Source organism: Pseudorasbora parva, chromosome 15 (assembly GCF_024679245.1).
Source record: "Pseudorasbora parva isolate DD20220531a chromosome 15, ASM2467924v1, whole genome shotgun sequence".
NCBI classification, from domain to species: domain Eukaryota; kingdom Metazoa; phylum Chordata; class Actinopteri; order Cypriniformes; family Gobionidae; genus Pseudorasbora; species Pseudorasbora parva.
This window is the reverse complement of record NC_090186.1, coordinates 20,481,278-20,504,448: the sequence shown is the minus strand read 5'-3', so window position 1 is coordinate 20,504,448 and position 23,171 is coordinate 20,481,278. Positions and strand designations below refer to the sequence as shown.

General features: G+C 38.2%; 1 protein-coding gene across 1 annotated transcript; it reads right to left on the bottom strand.

Annotated features, from left to right (window-relative positions):
• Positions 1 to 101: 101 nt before the first annotated feature.
• ccnk (cyclin K) lies at positions 102 to 22,814 on the bottom strand. Its single transcript, XM_067417336.1, has 11 exons — positions 22,664 to 22,814; positions 21,305 to 21,593; positions 21,097 to 21,178; positions 18,638 to 18,769; positions 18,443 to 18,548; positions 18,248 to 18,305; positions 11,965 to 12,134; positions 11,591 to 11,793; positions 7,194 to 7,227; positions 7,011 to 7,079; positions 102 to 3,690 (listed from the first exon to the last, which is right to left on the bottom strand). The coding sequence occupies exons 2-11, from the start codon at positions 21,505 to 21,507 to the stop codon at positions 3,125 to 3,127; spliced, it is 1,623 nt and encodes a 540-aa protein (XP_067273437.1). The 5' UTR covers positions 21,508 to 21,593; positions 22,664 to 22,814; the 3' UTR covers positions 102 to 3,124.
• Positions 22,815 to 23,171: the final 357 nt, after the last annotated feature.

Below are 23,171 nucleotides of genomic sequence, written 5' to 3'. Positions count from 1 at the left end.
AGTATAGACTTTCTTCACAGTACAATCTGTTTTAACAGTGGTAATGTTGAAGAAAAAAACATCAGTTATGAAATTTCAGCTATAAAGCAGCTTTACAGAAGACAACTCATTTCTGGCTCAAATTATTAAGCCTAAATGTTTTATAATTATTATAACTGTTTAATTTATGGCTCAAATGTTGAAAATTCTGTTTAATATCTGTCAGTGTTGTAAAGTATCTTCACAAATGTACCAAATACAGCACTGTAAAAAAATTGCTCCAATTGAAAATTTTCTAGTGACTGATCACATCTAAATTTTTCAGTTGGCCGAACTGAAATTCTGTGAATTAATACATTTTTCAGTTGGCCAAATTGAAATTCTTTTTACAATTTAAATCACAGGAATTCAATTTGGCTAACTGAAAAATTTAGATGTGATCAGTCACTTGAAAATTTTCAATTGAAGCATTTTTTTTTTTTTTTTACAGTGAGTATTATAATGACTTTATACACTTTTAAGTGTGCTAGAACCTAATTCAATAAATCAACTATATCAACAACAGATTAACTACTAAAAGTACTTTATGAGGTATAGTGGTTCTCAAATGATGGGTTGTGACCCTGGAAATTGGTCACAAGGCTGATCGGATACGGGTTGCCAAAACCAATGGAAAAAATCTGATCAATCTAATTGCACATAATTATCAACTCTGTTTTGTTGATGTCAAGAGTGAGTGCAAATTCATGTCACTTGCTAAATTAGGATGAAACAAACATTAAACACTCGTTTGACATGGTTTGTGCTTACCACATTTCTTTGGTCATTTTTTTTCTTTGTTAACAACAAAAATAAATAAAAATGGAAAATGTTGGTATTGTGGGTTGCCACAATGTCCAATGTGAAACCTTGTTCCAGTTCACATTCCAATGCAAAATAATAAAATAAATGTTTGAGAAGTGTGCCCCCTAATGTTAATAAGGGGAAATTACTCATTTTCACACTGGTTTAATGTCATAGACATCTTTACAAAATTCAAACCAAACCAACATTTGAACGATGGTAGCTTTTGGTAATCGCTGTATTACCACAAATTTGTATTATTGAATGTTTCGCAAAATGCTACTCAAGTAAAAGTAAAGTAAACACCTACTACAGAAGGTTAAAATGTATCTTTGTTAAAGCTGTTACACTAATTCTTTGGTTCAAAAAGGTCATATGAGCCTGAGTCTTTTAAGTTATTATTTTAGCACAAGGGTCTAGAATTATATTAGACCTCTGTTCCTTGTTTCCTGCTTCCTGCCAACAGGAAACACCATTGCCATAAAGAGCTGTACTTTACTGTACAGTAGAGCTGTCACCAACCATATTTAGGTAGGTGGTACGTGTCTAAGCAACATACACATTTACATATTAGGCACCTTCGACAGTGGACAAAGGGTCATCATGGGCCTTGGGCACGCTGACTGAACAGACCAGACGGGCTAGCCTTCACTCATCCAAGGGTTTCCTCCTCTTCCATGCACCACTTTTGCTGTCCTAACCACTACATACTCTGAACACTACAATACATACCGTTTTGGAGATGCTCTGACCCAGTTGTCTAGCAATCAATATTTGGCCCTTTGTAAAAATCACCACTCTTTTTGCGTGTCTATTTTTCCTGCTTTTAAAGATGAAATTATCGTTCACCAGATAATTTATCTCACCCATTGACAGGTGCCACTTTAACAATATAATCAATGTTACACACTCGTCTGTGGTTTTAATGTTGTGACTGATATTTTTTCTATGCATGACTGGTTCATTTAGCCAGAAGATTGTTTGTACTCCTTGAACATGCACAAGCAAGGTTTGCAAACAACTTTCCAATACTATTCTCATGTGAAACCACATCATTTTTAAACCTTGTTGTTATACTTGTGTAGCACATTGTGTATTGTTATTTTACTTTCTCTGGTAATTGATAGCATGACAGTGGTGCAGTCAAAAATGTATTTAACACGAGACAATTCACTAAATGCACAACGGGGGAAAGACTTTTATTATCTGCCTAAAAAACAAAAAGCAAACACAATGTGGTTGAGCATAGCAAGTCCTTTGCAGATCAACTATTAACCAAAACTAAGGCACATACGGGAAACTATGAAACTAACAATGTCCATCAATCAATCCACGTGACCTCAGGTTAGTAGTCAAAGATGCTAGAAACGCATCTGAATAAAAAGGACTGCTAAGGATGATTATTGGGATATTTTCCATTATTTGCTAAGAAAATACTATGAATTCTGCAACACACCACATAAAAAGCAAAGCCAAATGAAAGTGAAGACATAACACTGGGGGAAAAAAAGGTTCCCTAAAGATTACAGAATAAATCATATACACAACTCTGAATTCATAATACAGAAGGTGTTTGGAATGTGAAGTGGTGATGTGAATGAATTTAAAGGGATAGTTCCTCAAAACTGAAAATGTTGTTAATTACGCTCATGTTCCGAACCTGTATGATTTTTGTTGAACACAGAATTTGATGAATTTAACTCTTGTCAAATCTTTTCATACAAAATAATGTAAAACAAATATATTATATTGACCAGAAGCTGTGAGAATTAAAAATAATAATTCAAAATGTATTATTTAAATGTATTATTATTTCATGTCTTCTGAAACCAAAATATTTCTTGGTGTGAGGAGCTTTAAAGCTCTAAATTCTGTCTGTACTATTAAGCGACTTCGAAATGTCCACTTTTATAGTGCTTTTCTTATTTTGGCGTGAACACCCATGGTCACTGTAAACCACTGTAGTGAAAATATCCATGAAGATTTTACAAAATTCTCTTTCATGCAGATTTAGAACAACATGAGGGCGATTTTGAAGTGAACTATTCCTTTAATTCGAACAAGTGGAGAGAAAGTCTACCAAATGGTAAAACTTATTGAACAAAAGCAGAAGTCTGTGGTAGTTCATGGGCTCCCTGACACCAAAATTCCACCAGTGTTCAACTTGGCAGCTTAAATGTCTGTACCTTTCTGTGAAACCTGCATCGTAATCCATATAAACCTGGTACAGACCGTGTATAATGTATACAGGCACATGTATCATGGGCCTAAACCAAGGTAAGAAGAAATATTTCATCACCTCTCATCTCATCCAAGCCCCTCTGTTCATTCCTGCAACAGGCGGCATGGCATGGGGCGGCAACGGCACCTGAGGTTGGCCAGGCGGAGGAGGGTACCCAGCGGGCGGTAAGCCCATGACCGGAGGGGGCACACTGTGCCCTGGTGGCATGCGTGGGGGTGGAGGGGGGTAGCTGGGGTTGTAGCCTGGAGGGGGGAAAGATGGGGTGGGCGGGGGCAGATTGGGAGGAGGGTAAGAGGACGGGGGAGGGCCTGGAGGCGGGGGATTTGGATGTGGATAGACATGGTGGTAAGGTAGTCCATAAGAAGGGGGCATGGGCGCGTAAGTGGGCGCTTCGGTCTTCATCATGGACTGCAGACTCTGAAATCCCTCCCCGGACATGTACGAACTGGATGTGGACATTCCCATGATATAGCTTGAGGGAGGAGGGGGTGGAGGGCGGTGAGGTAGAGGGGGCGGGGCCCCGTGTGGTAGAGGAGGAGCCGGCCCTTGTGCTGGGTCCATTTCAACTGGTGTGGCTGGTTCTGCTTCAGCAGGAGGCGCTGGGATGGCAGATGGAGCCTTGCGATCTGTGTGGGCAGATGTCAGAACAGTTTTTAGAATCATTGATACACTATCTAATAAAAAGATATTCATTGATAATAAATCAAATAGCAAATATTAAAGGTCCACTGAAATCAAAATTTAAGTTTTTTAGCTTTTAGTATGACTGTGTTAGTCTTAAAGTTATGAATAAGCTGGTATGTTCCAAAACTATGACAAAATTTACATTTAGGAGATATAAGCATTCAAAATTTACAGTCTCCCACTAAAACGAATCTCAGATTTTGATGACATCATCACAGACTTCACTTTCTCGTCAAATGTTCTGTCCAATCAAAATGCTCTCTAGAATCTAAAGCCCGCCCCCTACACTGCTGAAGCTGTGGCTGAAATCGGTCAGTTGTTAACACACATTTACTAATTTCTACATGGTGAAAGGCACATAGAACACTATATATGAGATAGGAAACGATTCAGTGTAAATATGCTTTCATTTGAGGCGAATAAAGTCTGTTTTCACGTTAGTTTCACGCACCGCCTCAGCGCAGACCTTTAGACTACAGACACGAGAGCGCAGCGCGGATCATATGCGCGAGTCCGCGCAGACAACAAATATATCGGACCCATTTGAATTCTGCACAGAATGCTGCATTTCAAAGCAATATGGAGGAGATTATGATGGTAAATGGTAAGAGGAAACTGGCTTTTCAAACAGAAAAGTCTGCTCTTCTTGCGCTCTAGTCAAACTGTATATTAACAAAACGCTATTGGCTGTTTCAAAAAAGGGGAGGAGCTGCTAACAGCTGAAGCCGTTTCAGGGGAAATTACGTCAACACATTGAATAATGCGGCGCGACCTTTAATAAATTGCAAATGTAATTAAAATAAATTTAAAACAATAATAATAACAATAATAAAATATAAATAAAAAAATACTAAAATACTACTTCATTTGACATTACACAACCATGAAAATACAATACAACCCTTACAGCTCTCCATTTCTTCATCTTTAAATGTTAACCCAATGAATTTTAATTTTGACAGAAAACACGAGTAAACATTCTCTTGTTGATAAGTGATTAAAATTAAAGTATGGGAAGATGGTTAGCCCATGTTGCATTTCCAACACACATTTAAGCAACACAACCTCCGAGCAGATGACAAGATGGATTTTGTGTTTAGCAGCATTTACTGCAACTCGAGCCTGTCTAAGATGCTGCAAACACCGGCGGATCATTAGCTGTTTGCATAAGAACAAACTGCCACACTTCACTCTGAAACATGCAGTGTATATATTTATTTAATTAAATCGCAGCCTTTGTGGTTTGATAAATCGATTAATCATGCAGCCCTACTTATACTAGATCTGAATAAAGATAAAGCATGTTGAGTACTCGCCTAACACTGAAATTAAATCTTTGTGAATTAATAAATGTGTTTTCTGCCACTTCTGATCAATTAAATGCATCCATTACATGATAATAGTTAATAACTGAGCCTTAAAATAAAGTTTTTCAACTATGACAAATCTCTGAAAAGTTTGACCATGTTATTGAACATCTTGGAGGACTAGATCTGCTACGCTGCTGCTGAATAGCAAATGTGGACATGCTACTGCTAATAGATACATAGACAAGCTGCTAAGAGCATGTAAGATATGCTACTCCTGCTGCATAAATGAACATACACAAATCCCAGAGCAGATCTAGGCAGGTGGAGCTGGGGGAGGTGGAGGAATTCAGAGGAACTGCAGGAATAGCCTACAGCAAACAATGAACCAGACAATTTAGTCTATTGGGGACACTTAATATTCGACAATAGTATTGATCTCACTGGCTGCATGATCAGCAGAGGCCAAACACCTTAAGCCATGTGGTAATGATGTGATTGCGATAATATCTGGCCCGTGGCGCGCCCGCATCTGTCGAATCTGGCAGATTGTTTTGATAGCGGCTGGTTCTGAATTATATCTGTCAGTGTAAAGGAGCCAATGAGAACTGTGCAGGTAAACTCCCGTTATTTCAAGAGATGGTCACTTCGTCTAGTGGCCAGTGGAAACTTACACAGCATTTAGTCTCATCGTTAGGGCGTCAGTCTCTCCTGCGCAGAAAAGACCAGAGTTCGAGTCCCGTCCAGAGCGGGCAGTGCGATTTTATATCAACATTCAATTTTGTCTTTAGTGATTTTGCTCTTCAAAAAAATACCGCAACGTTTTAGCAGCAATGTTTTATTTTGGGATGAATTCAGAGCTTTCAATTTGAAAAGTTCTGAAACTGACATTCAAGAGTCTGTGGAATAGATCGCTAGACATGCCTCTAAAAGAGCCGTCATGAAATTTCTAGTATGATGATAAAACGAACAGTGAAATATTGAAACGTTTGATTATATCGCGGGGCGTCAGCACCAACATGTGAACCATAACTCAAATTCAGCTTCCTTTTTATCAAAAAATATTGACAAGAACCAGCAAAAAAGGTGCCTCGTCTCATGGTGCCGTCTGATTCTTTGTGACAACTTTGTTGCAGATTAGACACACCGGCTTTGCATTCACAAAACCAGGTAGAATGCATGCACAGATGTCTTCCCATGTATGCCCTGTTTTCGTTTAACTTTCTTCTTTAGACTCTTTGATAGTGCTATCTTAAATGTTAACATCACTCTGCACTCAATGTAATAATCGTTTAGCCTACCTCCAAAACGCAAACGATTGCAAAAAAAATGCAGTTTACTATGCGAGGATGCCAAGGAATAATTCTGAGCGTAAAAGTATGCTACGTGACGTCAAATAAGTATTACAATAGGTTCCATGTGTAACAAGCACATTAAAATACATTTATAATTCACAATATGGAAAGTGGAAATAATAAAACAGTTCGTCAAGAGCAATCAAACATGCCAATATTATTCAAATCCTCTTTTATGTTTTGAGTTATTTTTATTTATTAAATTATCCCTTGACTATATTCTGGCCCGCCATCTAGTGGCAAAAAATGTTTTGGGCCCGTGGCCAAATATACTTGCCGACCCCTGCTCTAGTTTCATGACTGAACTAGATATGTCACCAAAAAAAAATAAAAAATGCAGAGCCCAAACTTTTGAACTGTACTGTATGTGTGTGTTTTTATATGCATTGCTAAAAGCAGTTTGTCTGAAGTATAAGAATGCAGATTCATCTATCATAATATCAAGATAATTTTTTTTTTACCTATAACCCCATTAGGCAATCCTCTAAAGGATGGGTAAACAATAAAATCAGATTACTTCATATTTTGGTTTAGGATGAGCAATGAACATGTATTCAAATATTTATCCTGCTGCCTATTTCAAACTACAGAAAGCCTCACCTGGGGGTTGGGACACAGGAAGAGGCGGCATAGGACTCTCTAGGCGCGGTATCTTAGACCCAACTTGCTCTGAAACAAAAACAAAGACAAATTAACACTTAATACAAAAGGTAATTCATCATTTCACAATAGACATTCATTATCATGTCATCATAAAATATCCTCTGCATGCAGAGTATTTACCTGCTGGCGCTTTAGGTTCATCTTTAGGAGAAACCTACAAAACAAAATAAAACAGTTTTCCAATGTAGTCTTAAAAGACCTAACAATTACCAGTGAAATAAATAAAACAGATTGAACTGCACAACTATTTCGTTTCGATCTAATCTGACTTGCAATGTTTGCCTTAATCATAATCATACACTGTTTGTTCGTTGGCCAGAGAAATGACAGCCTGACTGAGCCTGGTTTCTCCCAAGGTTTTTTCTTCCATCGTCTCCAGTTTTGGTTCCTTGCCACCGTCGCCTCTTTTGCCTTTGGCTTTTGTTTTTCTTAGCTGGGGACACTAAATATTCAACTATATTACTGATAGTAGTGGGAAATTCGGATCATTTTACTGACTCGGATCTTTGAGTCTCGTTCAGCAAAATGAACGAATCTTTTTTCGAGTCATTTCGTTCATTTCACCAAAATGACATGTTAAATAGCCCAACACATCTAGTACTTGTGACAATGTTGATTACATTTTAAAACTACATAAAAATAAACTATAGGGTACTGCAACCAATGCCAAATTATAAGAAACTGAAATGTTTAATTAATTGATTAGTTGTTGGGTCAGGCTATTGCAGTCTAACTCTGTTAGTTCACCTCACCTCCTGATCCAAAACATTCTTTCTCTTGCAACTTTATATTTATCACGTTTGTTCTCCACCTCTCGTGTCTTCGAGCTCCTCGAGACGTTAGCTGTCGACTCGTCTGTGTCTGACTCTGATCAGATCTGGGGGCTGGGCTGCCCGGACCGTGCGTGACACAGGTCCGGAAACAAAAATGATTACTTCTTACGAGTCTTTCGGGTTTTTGTCTTTCGTTCTTCCTGTTAGTCCTATAGAGTCTATGCTGTCAATAACGGAAACAGAAAAGATTAGTTCTTACGAGTCTTTCGGGTTTGAGTCTTTCGTTCTTCCTGTTAGTCCCATAGCTGTCAATAACGGAAACAGAAAAGATTAGTTCTTTTGATCGAGTCTCGGGTTTGAGTCGTTCGTTCTTTTGTCACGTGACTTGTCACCGTATTGAACACTAGTTCACAACCTTTTTAGTAAAAAGCACGTAGTTATTTATTTTATTTTTTATATTATTCTCAGTTAATATCAGACATACAAATATGGGAAATATATTGACTATTCAAGTCTAACATCACAAATTCAATTAGACAAATTTTGAATCAACTGTGTGTGTAGCTATATATATATATATATATATATATATACACACACACACACACACAGCATGGGACTGACAGCAAGAACGAAAGACTCAAACTCGAGACTCAAAATAACTAGTCTTTTCTGCTTCCATTACTGACAGCAAATACTCTATGGGACTAACAGGAAGAACGAAAGACTCAAACCCGAAAGACTCGTAAGAACTAATCATTCGGAGATTCAGAGCTGATTCAGAGGCCATATGTTGCGTAATGCGCATGCGCGGTCAACACAAAATGAACGAATCACTCTCTGAGACAACTCGGTAGTCCCGAGTCATAATAAAGATTCGTTCAAAATGAACGAATCGTTCATGAACAACACATCACTAATTACTGATCTGCCCACATTATCGCTATATGATAATTGAACTGAACTGGGTAACATCGCCGTTTTCACCAGAGCGGCTGTACAGCCGAATCAAATTCTGTTGCATTATTCTCCTGTTTAACACTGTGAAGCTGCTTTGAAACAATCACTGTAAAAGCGCTATTTAAATAAATTTGACTTGACTATATGAGCCAGATTTAGCCATACATGCTCTTTTCATCTGCAGTCCCTGGCAGATTGATGGTAAAGTCCACAGGTTCATAAAACATAAAAAAACATTTAGAAAAATATTTTTAAAAAACTTTAAATAAAAGCAGACAGAAACAAGCAGCTACTCCACATTATGAAGACATGATTAATCCAATAACCACTGTTTTATCGATGCAGAAGAGGATATAAAATATTAAAGATTTCTTAATTTTGTAGGTATAGTAGTCCAGGTATGTGCAGCTCTATAAGAAATGGCTGACTTGCCAAAAGAACTTCTTCTATCAGTCCACTCTAGTAGTGGCTCTAGTAGATGACTTAGGCCCTGATTTTGTCTAATAAGCTCATTAAGCGGAGGTGGGGCCATACCACGCAACATTTTAAACACAAGCAAAATACAATCAAATGCAAATGTAATCATGTTTTCACAGTTTAAAAAAAAAATCATAGTTAAAATTTTACAATGATTATACAATTTAGACCTTGACTGATATCCAGTATTTTGGATGCGTGCCAGGGAACTGACTGTAAAGAATTTGGGACACACATTTATGGAGGGATTTTTCAGTCAGATTATAAACTAAAAGTCTAAAACTAAAAGTCTTAAACCAAAACTAAAAATCTAAATTTGAAACTTAAAGTCCAAGTCGAAAATGAATTTGGTATTTAGGATTGGGCATTTGGTATTTAGGATAGGGCATTTTCTATTTAGGATTGGGCATTTTCTATTTAGGGTTGGGCATTTGGTCATTTAGCCATTTAGGATTGAGGATTTGGGATTTGGGGATTTAGGATTGGGAATTTGGTATTTAGGATTGGGCATTTAATCATTTAGCCATTTAGGATTGAGGATTGGGGATTTAGGATTGGGCATTTGAGGATTGAGGATTGGGGAATGTATGCAAATTAGGAGGCGTGGCCCAAATACTGGAGGCTGGGTTTGAAATGGCTGGTGCGCAGATGCACCTTATGGACAGCAGAGGGAGCTCCCAGTGCTAAGGAGCACACTTTAATGAAACCAAACGGAGCGAGTGAGCGGCTTGAGCGAGGACTGTGCGATAACTTCAACTTAATGACAGCTTTGTAACATTTGTGGCCTCAAACACAAAGTCACCAGTGAAAGGAGTGCTATCGGTCTGACGACGAGAAAGCAGCAGACAGTGCAGCAGGTAAGATGCTAACATTAGCTACTAGTTATATAAGCTGATATTGCTAATATGCTTTAGTAGGGAATTATTATATTGGGACATGCTGCCTTGTTTTTTAAACTGCGGTTAACCCCTCTGACATTAGTAGATACACTCCTTTCCCATTGCCACTAGATGGTCTTGTTTATGTTTTTTTCTTTTTTGCTATATAGCCTATATACATTTTATTAAGATTGTGAGAGAAAAGAAATTAGGCTTGTTCGACTTGAACGCTGCACACTGCAAGACCTATCGGTTTATGACATCAAAGTACTGCGATGCAAAAGCATAAGGAGCGTCTACTCTCTTTGATGTCATATGTTGTGTGTGTATGTATGTATACGTTAAGACGATGTCAGTCAGAGCATAATATAGCAATATATTGCGGTCCTTTTTACACTGCACAAAAACCCTGCTGTTACATCGTCACTGGCCTTCATGATTGCTTTCCTAACCTTGTTATATATATATATATATATATATATATATATATATATATATATATATATATATATATATATACACACACATACATATACTCTCACAATCTTAATAAAATGTATATAGGCTATATAGCAAAAAAGAAATAAACATAAACAAGACCATCTAGTGGCAATGGGAAAGGAGTGTATCTACTAATGTCAGAGGGGTTAACCGCAGTTTAAAAAACAAGGCAGCATGTCCCAATATAATAATTCCCTACTAAAGCATATTAGCAATATCAGCTTATATAACTAGTAGCTAATGTTAGCATCTTACCTGCTGCACTGTCTGCTGCTTTCTCGTCGTCAGACCGATAGCACTCCTTTCACTGGTGACTTTGTGTTTGAGGCCACAAATGTTACAAAGCTGTCATTAAATTGAAGTTATCATCGCACAGTCCTCGCTCAAGCCGCTCACTCGCTCCGTTTGGTTTCATTAAAGTGTGCTCCTTAGCACTGGGAGCTCCCTCTGCTGTCCATAAGGTGCATCTGCGCACCAGCCATTTCAAACCCAGCCTCCAGTATTTGGGCCACGCCTCCTAATTTGCATACACTCCCCAATCCTCAATCCTCAAATGCCCAATCCTAAATCCCCAATCCTCAATCCTAAATGGCTAAATGATTAAATGCCCAATCCTAAATACCAAATTCCCAATCCTAAATCCCCAAATCCCCAATCCTCAATCCTAAATGGCTAAATGACCAAATGCCCAACCCTAAATAGAAAATGCCCAATCCTAAATAGAAAATGCCATATCCTAAATACCAAATGCCCAATCCTAAATACCAAATTCATTTTCGACTTGGACTTTAAGTTTCAAATTTAGATTTTAAGTTTTGGTTTAAGACTTTTAGTTTTAGACTTTTAGTTTATAATCTGACTGAAAAATCCCTCCATACACATTTGTGTTTTCCTAAATATATCAGCTGACTGTAAACACTTTACTTACATGTTGCCGTTTAATCTTGGCAGGTGGGCTGGCCTGGGGGGAGTTTTTCTTGGAGGGAGGTTGAGCAGGAGGGTTCTGTCCCCCTGACTGGCCGGGCAGAGCAGCAGGAGGGGGCGGCGGTTTCTCTTTTTCCTGCATCTGAGGCTGCTGGGGTATCGGCTGCTTACCCTGTGAGTACAAATCCAGAATCTGGTGGCAGATGTCTGTAGAGCAAAAGAAAATGATATTGGGATGAAGAAAAGCTGGAAGGGAACGGTATATCATGATGACAAGCTAGACTGCTAGGGTTAATGGTCCTATATCTCATTCATTATTATTAAAAAGGGATGTAGAGTAAAATATATTCATGTGGCGTGTCTGCTGCAGTCCCTTACCCTCCAGCAGTTCCACTGGCACATCCTGTACAAACTGCTCCCACCAGCGACGAGATGACTGCTTAGACGTCCACTCCTGAATGTCAAACTTACACAGTCGGCCGGCAAGGTACATGACTGCCACTGCTATGATCTCTGGCTCCCATTGAAGGGACAACATTGTGCAGAGACTGGAACATGTGACAAGCAAACATGTTAATACTGGGCAAGAGTCAAATATGATACATTCTATATTTTGCGTGTAAAAAGAGGCCTTTTACATTATTTTGTTGTTTTGTGCAAAAGAACAATGTCCAAAAATAATTAGGTTTAAAGGTGCCCTAGAATGAAAAATTGAATTAACCTTTCCATAGTTAAATAACAAGAGTTCAATACATGGACATCACATACTGTGAGACTCAAACATTATTGCCTCCTCCTTCATATGTAAATCTTGTTTGTGAAAAACCACGGAAAAACAGGCTATTTTGCACATAACGGCAACTGTGACGCAATAGTTGAGATCCTTAATATGTACGCCCCCAACATTTGCATGTCAGCCCATGTCAATATCAGGCAGAACTGCACAGTGCGCAGCCATCAGGAGTTCAGTCAGATAAACAAACTACGGCAGATCATCACAGATGTCATGTTCCAGGCTGCGCAGGACTTTTCATAGTTTTCCCACAGATAAACAATGTCAACAGTCATGGCTGATGTTTATTTACAATCGGCTACCAACAAATTAATTCAAAGTTGTTCGTTTGCTCGGCCATTTCACCACAGAGAGTTTTTATTAAACTGGGGCAATACAGCAGTCTTGGCTCAGCGTCTGAAACTGAAGAAAGGGCCGATTTCTACCGTATTCCTGCAAGCAGTAAGTAGTGATTTTATCGACTTATTGACTGTTGAAACCATTTCGGATTAAATTGAAAGTTTCTTAGTAAGATAACATTACAATAATATCCCCTGTGTTGTCTAGACGCAAGATGCTACTAAAATAACAATTGGAAACTCCAAGTAGCTCACATAACTGTTTGTCAAATGACAAAGGTTAATATCATTTCCTGCCAGTGTTATAAAATACAACATTAGATAAGTATGTCAATCCCTTTTGATGGATTGAAATCTAAATAAGCCTATATTTCATCATTAACACACAACTCAGAAGCCAAATTAACCAAGTTTACTACTACTGTTTACAGATCGCTCACTCAAGCCTTGTATCGAAACGTCACCTTCTCCACCATCTAAGTTGAAACGATAGTCATTTGACAAGGCTTCTAGTCAATATGTTAAAGCTACACTGTGTAACTTTGTTAAAGCTACACTGTGAGAACTGAAGTATGATTATTTTGCAGAGGGCGAGTTGCAGTTTTACAGAGACAGAGACTGGATGAATATGGATCAGTGTTATTTTAGTATCAATGAGATCCTATTATAGTTTTTATATACAGTGTTTTCTTTTTTTAATTTTTTTAATTTTAGTTAAACAGATTTTTAAACATTTTTAAAAGTTTATTTTAGTAAATCCATTTGAACTAAATGAAAATGAGAATAGTTTCTTTGGCAACTAGCTGAAATAAAAAAAGGTTTAAGCTTTTTAATATTTTATTTTATTTTTATTTTATTTCAGGTTAAAAAAAGATATATTTGTATGGTTTTAGTTATGGCAATAGCTGAATGATAACGATTCATGAAGACTAAAAATATACTTAAAGGTGCACTATGCAACTTTCCGTCCACTAGAGGTCGCCTATTCAAAACAAAGGTGTAGTTTGATGACGCCAAGTGTGAGTGCAGTATCTTGGGACATGTGGTCTTCACCTCACAGCCGGTGGAAAATAGGACTCGGGCAGAAATCACGTTCATGTATGCGGTTATTAACGTTACTGTAGTACGAAGCAGAGCAGGACTGAGTGATGTGGAGCTGAGCACGGCTGCTGGAGCGATTGTTATACAAACACACAGCTCGCGAACACCAGTACTTTTATTATGACGGGACGGGACACAGTCGCCGGGTGCCCGGACTTCCGCTTTTTCCGGTCATGATTATAAGGTAAAGCAGCTCTGTTAATCATATTAGACACATTTAAGTGTGTTTAAAATGACGTTATGACGTTACTCTGTGCGTTCGCTCGGTGCTGCTGTGACATGTTCACACTGCTAAGAGTAAAGCGCTTCTGCAGAATAAAACTGAGGGCAGATATGACGCGATTGACAGGCGACTCACTCAAACGCTATGCTTAAACGTCCCGGTCCTTAGTTAAAATAGCAATTTTCTCACAATTTACAAATAGTTGGAAACATTTGGGAAATTGTAACAGGGTATCTGCAGGGTTCACCAAGCCAAATTTAAGACTTTTTAAGACCTTTTTAAGACCATTATGAATAAAATTTATTTATATTGCGCAATAAATAAAAAAACATGGTCGCCGCTAGCTTAACTTAAAATGCATTTCCCCACATATCTAAATTAGGGCTGGGCGATATGGCCCCCCAAAAAAATCCCTGATTTTTTGGCAAAAAATTCGATTTACGATTTTAATCGATTTTTCTATTTTCTTTTTTTTCCCCCTCCTACTTAAAATCAATCTGCATGACAAAGAAATTGTTCAAAACAAGTTTTAACTTTATTTTGTTTAGGTAAAATATTTGCGACTTGGTAGAGCGCCTACCTGGGGTGCAAAACTTTCAGCATGTGAATAACCCAGACCATTCCACAGTATAAATGGGCACCATATTTTTTGCAATATACATTATACAATACAAAGGTTTATTAATTGATATGCAGATTAAATTAACTTTTATTAACAACAGTAATGTGCAAAAAAGTATAGGGAAAATTTAAATGTTATGCTGTTTAATAATATGCTAATGATATTAAATATAGATTACGATTGTTCTTCAATATTCTCACACTGAACTGACCGACAGCCTCAGTTATTATAAAATAAGCTCTTTACTTGCTTTCTGTGTAATTTAGTTTTTCACAAGACTTGGTGACTTCGTACTTTTCTCCATATATTAGGGAGTGGAAATGGCTAATAAATCAATACCTGCTCTTCAGCTGGTTATAGTGGTGGGCACTGCATTTTTTTTTTTTAATAAAAAATGCTTGTTTGCCACAAAATGGATTAAACATTAAAAACAATTAACTTAGAGCTTTGAAGTGCTGGAAATAAGTGCAGTACGTGTACAAATAAGTGTACGAAACCATTGGAAAGTGCTTGAATTTCAATCTCAAAAGGTTGTACGAATCCTAAGATAAATAATGACAACAACATTAAATCCATGTGGTTTTACTACAGTAAATCTTGGTGAATGTTGGTGATTTGTGACTGAAACCCCTGACCTTCGCTCATGTTGTCTCCACGTCAGCTCTGTTTGATCTGATATCTGTGGTTCATAACAGAATTCTGCACCGAACGCTTCCACTAGATCACAGTAGCGATGTTATTAATTCTGTGGTGAATTTAAACGCTCTCTCACTGGATCTCCAGCGCTGTGTATCGTGTCTGTCACGAGATTGGCCCGTGTATGAGCTCGCGCTGCATTCGTTGTCCGCGCAGCTCAAATGAGCGCAGTTCCGTTCAGACTTCAAACACTTTGCAGCGGGTATTGTTAATAGTTCTGTGAAAAACTGAACCAGTGACACTGGATGTTGTTGTTAGCCGCTATCCTTGTTGTTTGTGTATCTCGGTTGCACTGGCAAACGCGCGGGGGAGGGCTGAGCCATTACGGGAGCCCAGAGGGAGCGTCTGCGGATTTTAAAGGGGGGGTGAAACACTCAGTTTCAGTCAGTGTCATGTCAATCTTGAGTACCTATAGAGTAGCATTGCATCCTGCATATCTCCGAAAAGTCTTTATTTTTTTTATAATTATATAAGAAAGATGCGCTGTTCCGAGTCTTTCCGAAAAAAGCTGAGCGGGTGGGGGCGTGTCGTGTGAGCGGAGCTAAATAATGACGTGTGCTCGCTGCTGCTATTGTGTTGAGTCGAGTGCGTCGTAAAGCTGTGTCATCCCTAACAGCGGGAAAAAAACTTTATTCAAAATAAAAATATGGCTTTTAATCAGATACAGCCATACATCTATGATCCGGAATCAGACCCAGAGGCTGCAGTTGAACAGGAGCAGCAGCAAAAACGACTAGAGCAGGACGTCTCTATGTGGTACAAGTTATACACTAACTATATAATATGCTTAGCGGCTTGTGTTATTTACATATTTATACTTGAATTATATCGTCGTATTTTTGTCTTTGAAGGTGTACATGTGGGAAGTGCAGTTGTGCACATGTGTTTGTGTGTTTACGTGTGGTTTGTGTAGACAGTAAGCGGACTGGTTTTGCACGGCAGGCTAGTTAGTGTTTACATAGAAAGACACGGAATAGTAGCGCATTTGAATGAAGAAGCGTGCTTATTTAGTTCAACATATTTCCCCCCTCTTTGTGTATTGTTGTTTGGAGTGCTTTTACAATACACAAACATAAAGTTACACATATAGTGGCCAGCTAAACAAATGTACACGCACTACACATCGCATGCTCCATTGATCAATTAACTATACGTGATCATGTTTGGGCTACTTGATGAGCATAGGCAAAGACACAGACATTTGAAGCAGTCTCACTCACCGCCTGCGGTTCTAACATTGGGACTGCTCCATCCTTCAGCATTAGGCGATCGGAAAATCCTGTGTCGAGCTGGGCCTTGTTTATGAAACAGTCGGCACCGAAATGCAGCGAACAGATATAAACATTCGCGCAACTCAGTTGCTGATCCGGAAAAGCAAATTCCATCCACTGTTGCCTTAACGCGGGGTTTTGGGGAATCTGTGCAGGACTGTCTTGGTCTGGCAACCAAAAACGCACTTTTTTGGTGACATTGTTATGTGCACATCACCTGTTCAGCGCATCCTACAAGCCAGCGCTTTGATGGGCGTAGCCTGTTACTTTCGCTCTCTCCCTCTCTGTCTCTCACGCGCTTCCGGTAGAATTGTCCGTAAGGCCCATACAAGGAAATTCCGCCCCCATTAACGTCAAAGGGGACGCATGATCTCAAAAAACTTGCCGAAACTTATGACTAACCGGAAGTGGTATTTTTGACAAAGAAATACTCCCATCAAACGTCCACCTTAACTTTTGAAACTTTGTCTATGTTTAGTATGGGATTCCAAGTCTTTAACAGTGTAAAAAGATCAGTATGCATGAAACAGCATTTCACCCCCCCTTTAAAGAAAAAAAACTATTTTAATTCACAAAAATCGACATGAAACTACAAACTCGAATTAATCGATAAAATCGATTTATAGCCCAGCCCTAATCTAAATTTAGCAAAGTAGCAAAGTTGAATAAGCCTTAGTTATAAAAAAGTTGGAGTGTTCCTTTAAGTGTAAGTGCTGGTTTCCCCGTTTGTGTTGTTGTTAAGCTATATTAGTTTGCTTTCACTTTGAGTGAATTTACTAATGCGCAGATCCAGTGCTTACTGCCACGTCCCAAACTCAAATCAGGATATAGACATATGCATAATGTGTATATTTGATCGTTCAAGAGTAACGGTAGGCTAATGAGCATAGAAATAACACATTCAATACACTCGCTCGAGCGCTGACAGGCAGCAAACACGCAGTCTGACATCAGAGTTCGGAGTTTACATCACTGTTATTAACTCTTTTTAGTTCAATCGGGTATATTATACTGTTATTTGGTCATTATGCAAGATGGTGAAAAAGATTCACGTTCACGATCGCGGAACTGCAAGAACCGTCAGACTCAGCTGAAGAATAAAATCCGTTTTATATGTCTGTGAGGTACGATCAGAAAGAGGCTTGTGCCAATAACAAGAAAGCTGATTGGCTGCAATATAAGATGCATGCTCGTCTAATTTGTAGTTGTAATAGAGTGAACAATTGTTCGTCTAGCGAAAGAAAGAACTATAAACACCACGGAACAAACAAACACGCGCGTGCGCTGCGGGAGGCGAGAGCATTTCAATGAGGTAGCATTAAATGGACGTAGAAAAAAATTAAGACCCGTTTAACATTATTTAAGACCTAGAACGCAATGCTTCCGCGAATTTAAGACTTTTTAAGGCCTTATATTTTGATTTTGAAATGTAATACTTTTAAGGACTTTTTAAGACTCCGCGGGGACCCTGTGTAAGTACTCAACTAAACAAAATGTATAACACTGGCCTAGTTGTTTTTGGATATTTTACAGCAAAAATACTACATAGGGCACCTTTAATGGTATGAATAATGAAAATATAGTTTCATTGCTGGTAATAAATAAAGTCAAGCCAACCTGTCATTGACAAAGGTCCACGCCATCTGCACAAGCTTTTGAACTTTGTTCTTGTCGCCTGAAAATCAAACCATCCAATGAGCAACATCACAACAAAAGCAGCTTTATACAAAAAAACAAAAACAAAATAAGCACTTAAATTGACTTCTTAAATTCAAAATAAAATTTGAAACTCTGTCTCAAACACAGAAATACCTTTCAGCTGTTTAGCGTAGCGCAGCAGAAACTGGTAGGGGTGTTCAACCTGTAAATCAAACTTGATTGTCTGGAGTAATATTCTTTCCAAGACCATGACCTCTTCCTGTGGAAACATCCCACAATAAACAGTGATGTTTAATACAGTACTGACGTTACAGGACTGAGAGTTTGTGTGTTGAATGGGTTGCAAACCTTTGGGTCATCTCCAAACTGTGCAAACTGCACGTCGTTGAGCAGACTGCGAGCTGTTTTAATGATGTCTTTACATTTCTTGGGGGTTTCTTCCACTTTACCAGCCAAAAAGAGACAACAAGCCCCGGTCACCTGTAGAAGGAAACGTAAATTAATAAACGTGATTCAATGTAGAATGTGCTACAGGCTACTGCTAACCTTTTAACATACACACTGTTTACGGTCCCTATCCCTACCGAGATTTAGCTCCCTCTTAGCACAAACAGAAATGCTTCATCCACTGCTTCATAGGGGCGGCAGTGGCTCAGTGGTTCATGTAGGTTGTCTACAAACCAGAAGGTTGGTGGTTCAATCCCCGGTTCCGCCTGACCAAGTGTCGAAGTGTCCATGAGCAAGACACCTAACCCCAGCTGCTCCCGACGAGCTGGATGGCGCCTTACATGGTTGACATCGCCGTCGGTGTATGAATGAGTGTATGAATGGGTGAATGTGAGGCAAAATGTAAAGCGCTTTGGATAAAAGCGCTATATAAATGCAGTCCATTTACCATTTACCATTTCACCGTTTCCTTAAAGACCCTCTGTGGTGAAAATCAAGTTTGTAATGTCGTTTGTGTCTATGTAGCTTTTTTTAATATGCTTTAAATACAAAACGTGCCAACACCACGTTTCGTGTCAACACCATTACTGAGTATTTTCCTCTTAAAACTACAGTGTACTAGCCTGACAAGCCAGACCCACATCAAGACGTTGGGTTGGAAGGGCTTAATCCGGGGAGCAGTCTGACTGAGATGGCAAACGGGAACAAGGTTGTGTAGTATTGGTAACTCATTATCAGCGGTTTGACAACAAAGTCAAGACGAAGGCTAATAGTATCAATTATTGTTATGTGTAACATTCTGACACATCGACTTATAGACATGTCTGTATAATTCACTCTTCCTCTTCTGAATCAGTTTCTGGTTCAAACATACACGGCTCAATTAAACCAACTTTTTGTGGATCAGAAAGTCCAAGCTGAGTGAAATGAATGGAGATGGGGACTAATTTGCATATTCATTGATTTACGTATATTAAATAAAACAAGGGTGTCATTTTACATTCAAGAATTTAAATGTCATTTTGATTATCGAAGATGAGTTTTGAGGGATACAATATATTAAATGCAGGGGGATTTAAAGGTCATCACAATTAAACACACAGTTCTGACTCTAAATAACTCTACATAACCATAACTTGGACCAAATAGTAGTTGTATCGTTTTGTAGATTAAATGTTTAAGTAAAAATCCACTTTGCTCACAAATCATTGGAGAATATCAACAAACAGTGATATTTACCCACATACATATGGTAAGGCATAAGGAATTCATGTAACATTTATTTTTTACACAAATAAAGTGAATGGCCTTTCAATTTAAGAACAGTGCATTTCACCGAAAGGCAATAATTTGCATGTTTGCTCTCTAAAGGTAGCCTAGAAATCTAGACGCACCCTAGCGGCAGCAAATCTAATCTGCCCGCGAGTGTCGTCTAGCAACTCTCAATACCCTTTTGAGCTGTAAACGCTAAACTCTTATCGGGCCAATCACATCATGTATAGAGTCGGTGGGTGGGGCAATAATGACGACAGCCGAATTGCGTTTGCGTGCTTCTAGTAAACACAGAAACTGGCGAACGGCGGTCTTTCGAATCATCTTTGACCGCGACTCTAAAAGACTTGGAGTTAAGCTTTTCTCTGAGAAAAGAACAAAGAACAGCACTGAAGTCATTCTTAAAAAGGGAAGATGTGTTCGGAGTTTTGCCGACCGGATACGGCGAATGTTTAATTTATCAATGAGCTCCGCTTCACCTTCATTGCTCTGGTTGGTTGTAGCGCTATTCTATCGCGTACAGAGGGAGTTTAAAAGACAACCGTTTATCCCGCCCCTCGGATTGAGCTGTCAATGGTGAGTTTCCAGACCAAACATCTTGATATCGGTCTGGCTTGTCAGGCTATTCTAAAGGGACATTGTGGTGAGAAAAAAAACACAAGATGGAAGAAAAATAACAAAATGATTTTTTTCTTTGCATTCGCTCACAAAAACTTTTGAGCTCTTTGCGAGCGAACGCAAAGTTTCTCAGTAGAACACAAAAAAACCTTTGCAAAATCTTATATTTTTTCCTTCACCATGTCCTTTTAGGGATCCCATAGCTCTCTGTATTTTTGCAAATGGGGTTTAGAAAGAGAAATACAATAATTTGGCTCTTACCAAAGACCCATTTTCCTTCGATGGTCAGTATATAAATATATATGTAGTCTAACCTAATGAATGGGTGTATATACAACCATTTTTAATTCAGCAAAATTGTAAAATCACTGTAACACTCTATCGCAAGTTCCTTTATGCTTTAATCGCAAAAAAAAAAGTCAAATTACAGATTAGCAATCACCAGATTTCCAAGAGCATGTTGTACTTACATATCTGGGAAACTGTTTGAAAGAATGAAACATGTAAAAACGATGAAAGTATGTTATTCCAGTTGCCAGAGTGTCATAATGTCTTAAACAATTGGTTAAGGATAATATCAAAATCCTCTCAGTATTTAAAACTCAGTCCTACACAGATGTCAACAGAGCAAGATATACTTGCACTAAATAGGTAGAAATGGCAGCATCAAAAGGATACAGTCCCAGACGTGTCCCAACGTCGAATATGAACCTGGCCCCCTCTCGTCTGTACCGGGCTTCTGTGGCGGGGTCCAGGCCATCGGACTGGGACGGAGTGTGGGCCAGATCCTTCTTGTCCCAGTACCAGCATGGCTTTGTGTGGTCCAGATTTGTGGCAAAACTTCCAGAAGTGGCGTTAGAGTTCTCCTTACCGTCCTTCATTTGAAAGGAATTGAAGGCTGATGCCAAACTGGACTACCAGCCCGCCGTTGGACAGCAATAGCCTCACAGGTCTGTACTGCAAAAGACTGAACATATTAGTTAGTTAGTTAGTTAGTTAGTTAGTTAGTTATTTGACAACTTCAAATATTCTTAATAGACAAATATTATATATATTGAAAAAACATGATACATTTGACTATACTGACATTATCAAATAAGAACATAAAAAAATCGAACTGAACCGAGCTGAATAATAAAAATATTCTCTTCGGTAAAGCTGCTTTTGAACTTGTTTCATGATAAACTTTGTAACATTGTTATTGCACTGAACTCAAATGAACTGAACAATGACACTATTGTCTCCTATAGAACTGCATGACCGCTGAAAGTTGTTTAATTGATTAATTTTGCAAAATTTACAGTCTTGTTTATTACTCTGAAACTACTTTGAAACAAGGTTTTATATTAAAGTGCTTTAAAATAAATATATGAGTTGACATTTCACCGGAAATAATGATTTGGGATTTCAATATCAATCACAACAGTACCATGTTTTCCTTTTTAGTTTTTTGAACATGGTCCTCATTTGCCTTTTCTTTTTTAAGTTTTAACTGTAATATCACTTTATTACAGTAAACAGATGATTCAGTACTCATTATTGTCAGTACAGTAATAATTTCATACAGTAATAAATAGTAACAGAATTACATGTAGCCCAATACAAGTACACACAATTCAAATAGCACAGTATTTTTTTCTCTTTAAAACAGATATCATTACTGTACCATGGCTATTAAAAGAAGAATCACAACATAAGACCACCTTAAAGTCTGTGTAACATATTTAAAGTTTAAAACACTTTTGATTCGTAAGCACAAGTGATCACGTACAGAGCACACTAAAATCCATTAAAAAACAAATCTTCCAGATATTGCTGATCAAGTATAACCTTATGTTACTAACGTAGCCGAATTAACCATGTAAACGTGGTGTGTATGTGAACAAAGCTATTTGATCGATCATCCCTCAATTAAATTTGACATTAACACAAGTGCACACAGTACAGCGCTTCTAAAAACGCTCGGACAAGATCAGATCAATTAATCAGCCTTCGTTTTATAAATTACATATAGCATTCAAAATGTGTTAATCTTACCGTTGTAAAATATGACACGATTGTAATTTCGATGAATTGGGTAATTAGCTAAAGATTTAATCTTTGTTAGTCTCACATTCACGACATGGAGGCAGCCATGTACAGCTCGTCTTCTTCGGACAGTTCTCAGCGGTACTAGTGCGTCATATACCCAACTGACACAAAATTAGCGCCTTCTGTAGGCCTGGAGGACACATGTCCTGGAGGCAAATCTGCTTCAGATGCTTCAGACACAACAAAACAAATCAAATAACCCAAAGCTCATTATGTTGCTCCTGGAATTCTTCACGCTGGCATTTGAGCAGTAAAATATGTGCTGTGCTAACTGGCACCAAGATAATAATAATAATAATAATAATAATACATTTTATTTATAATGCACTTTATATTAAACAAAATCTCAAAGTGCTACAGAATTAAAAAAAAAAAAAAAAAAAAAAAAACAATCAACAACAATAAATAAATAAAACCGAAAAATAAAATAAAATAAATTAAACAAGTAGCAAGT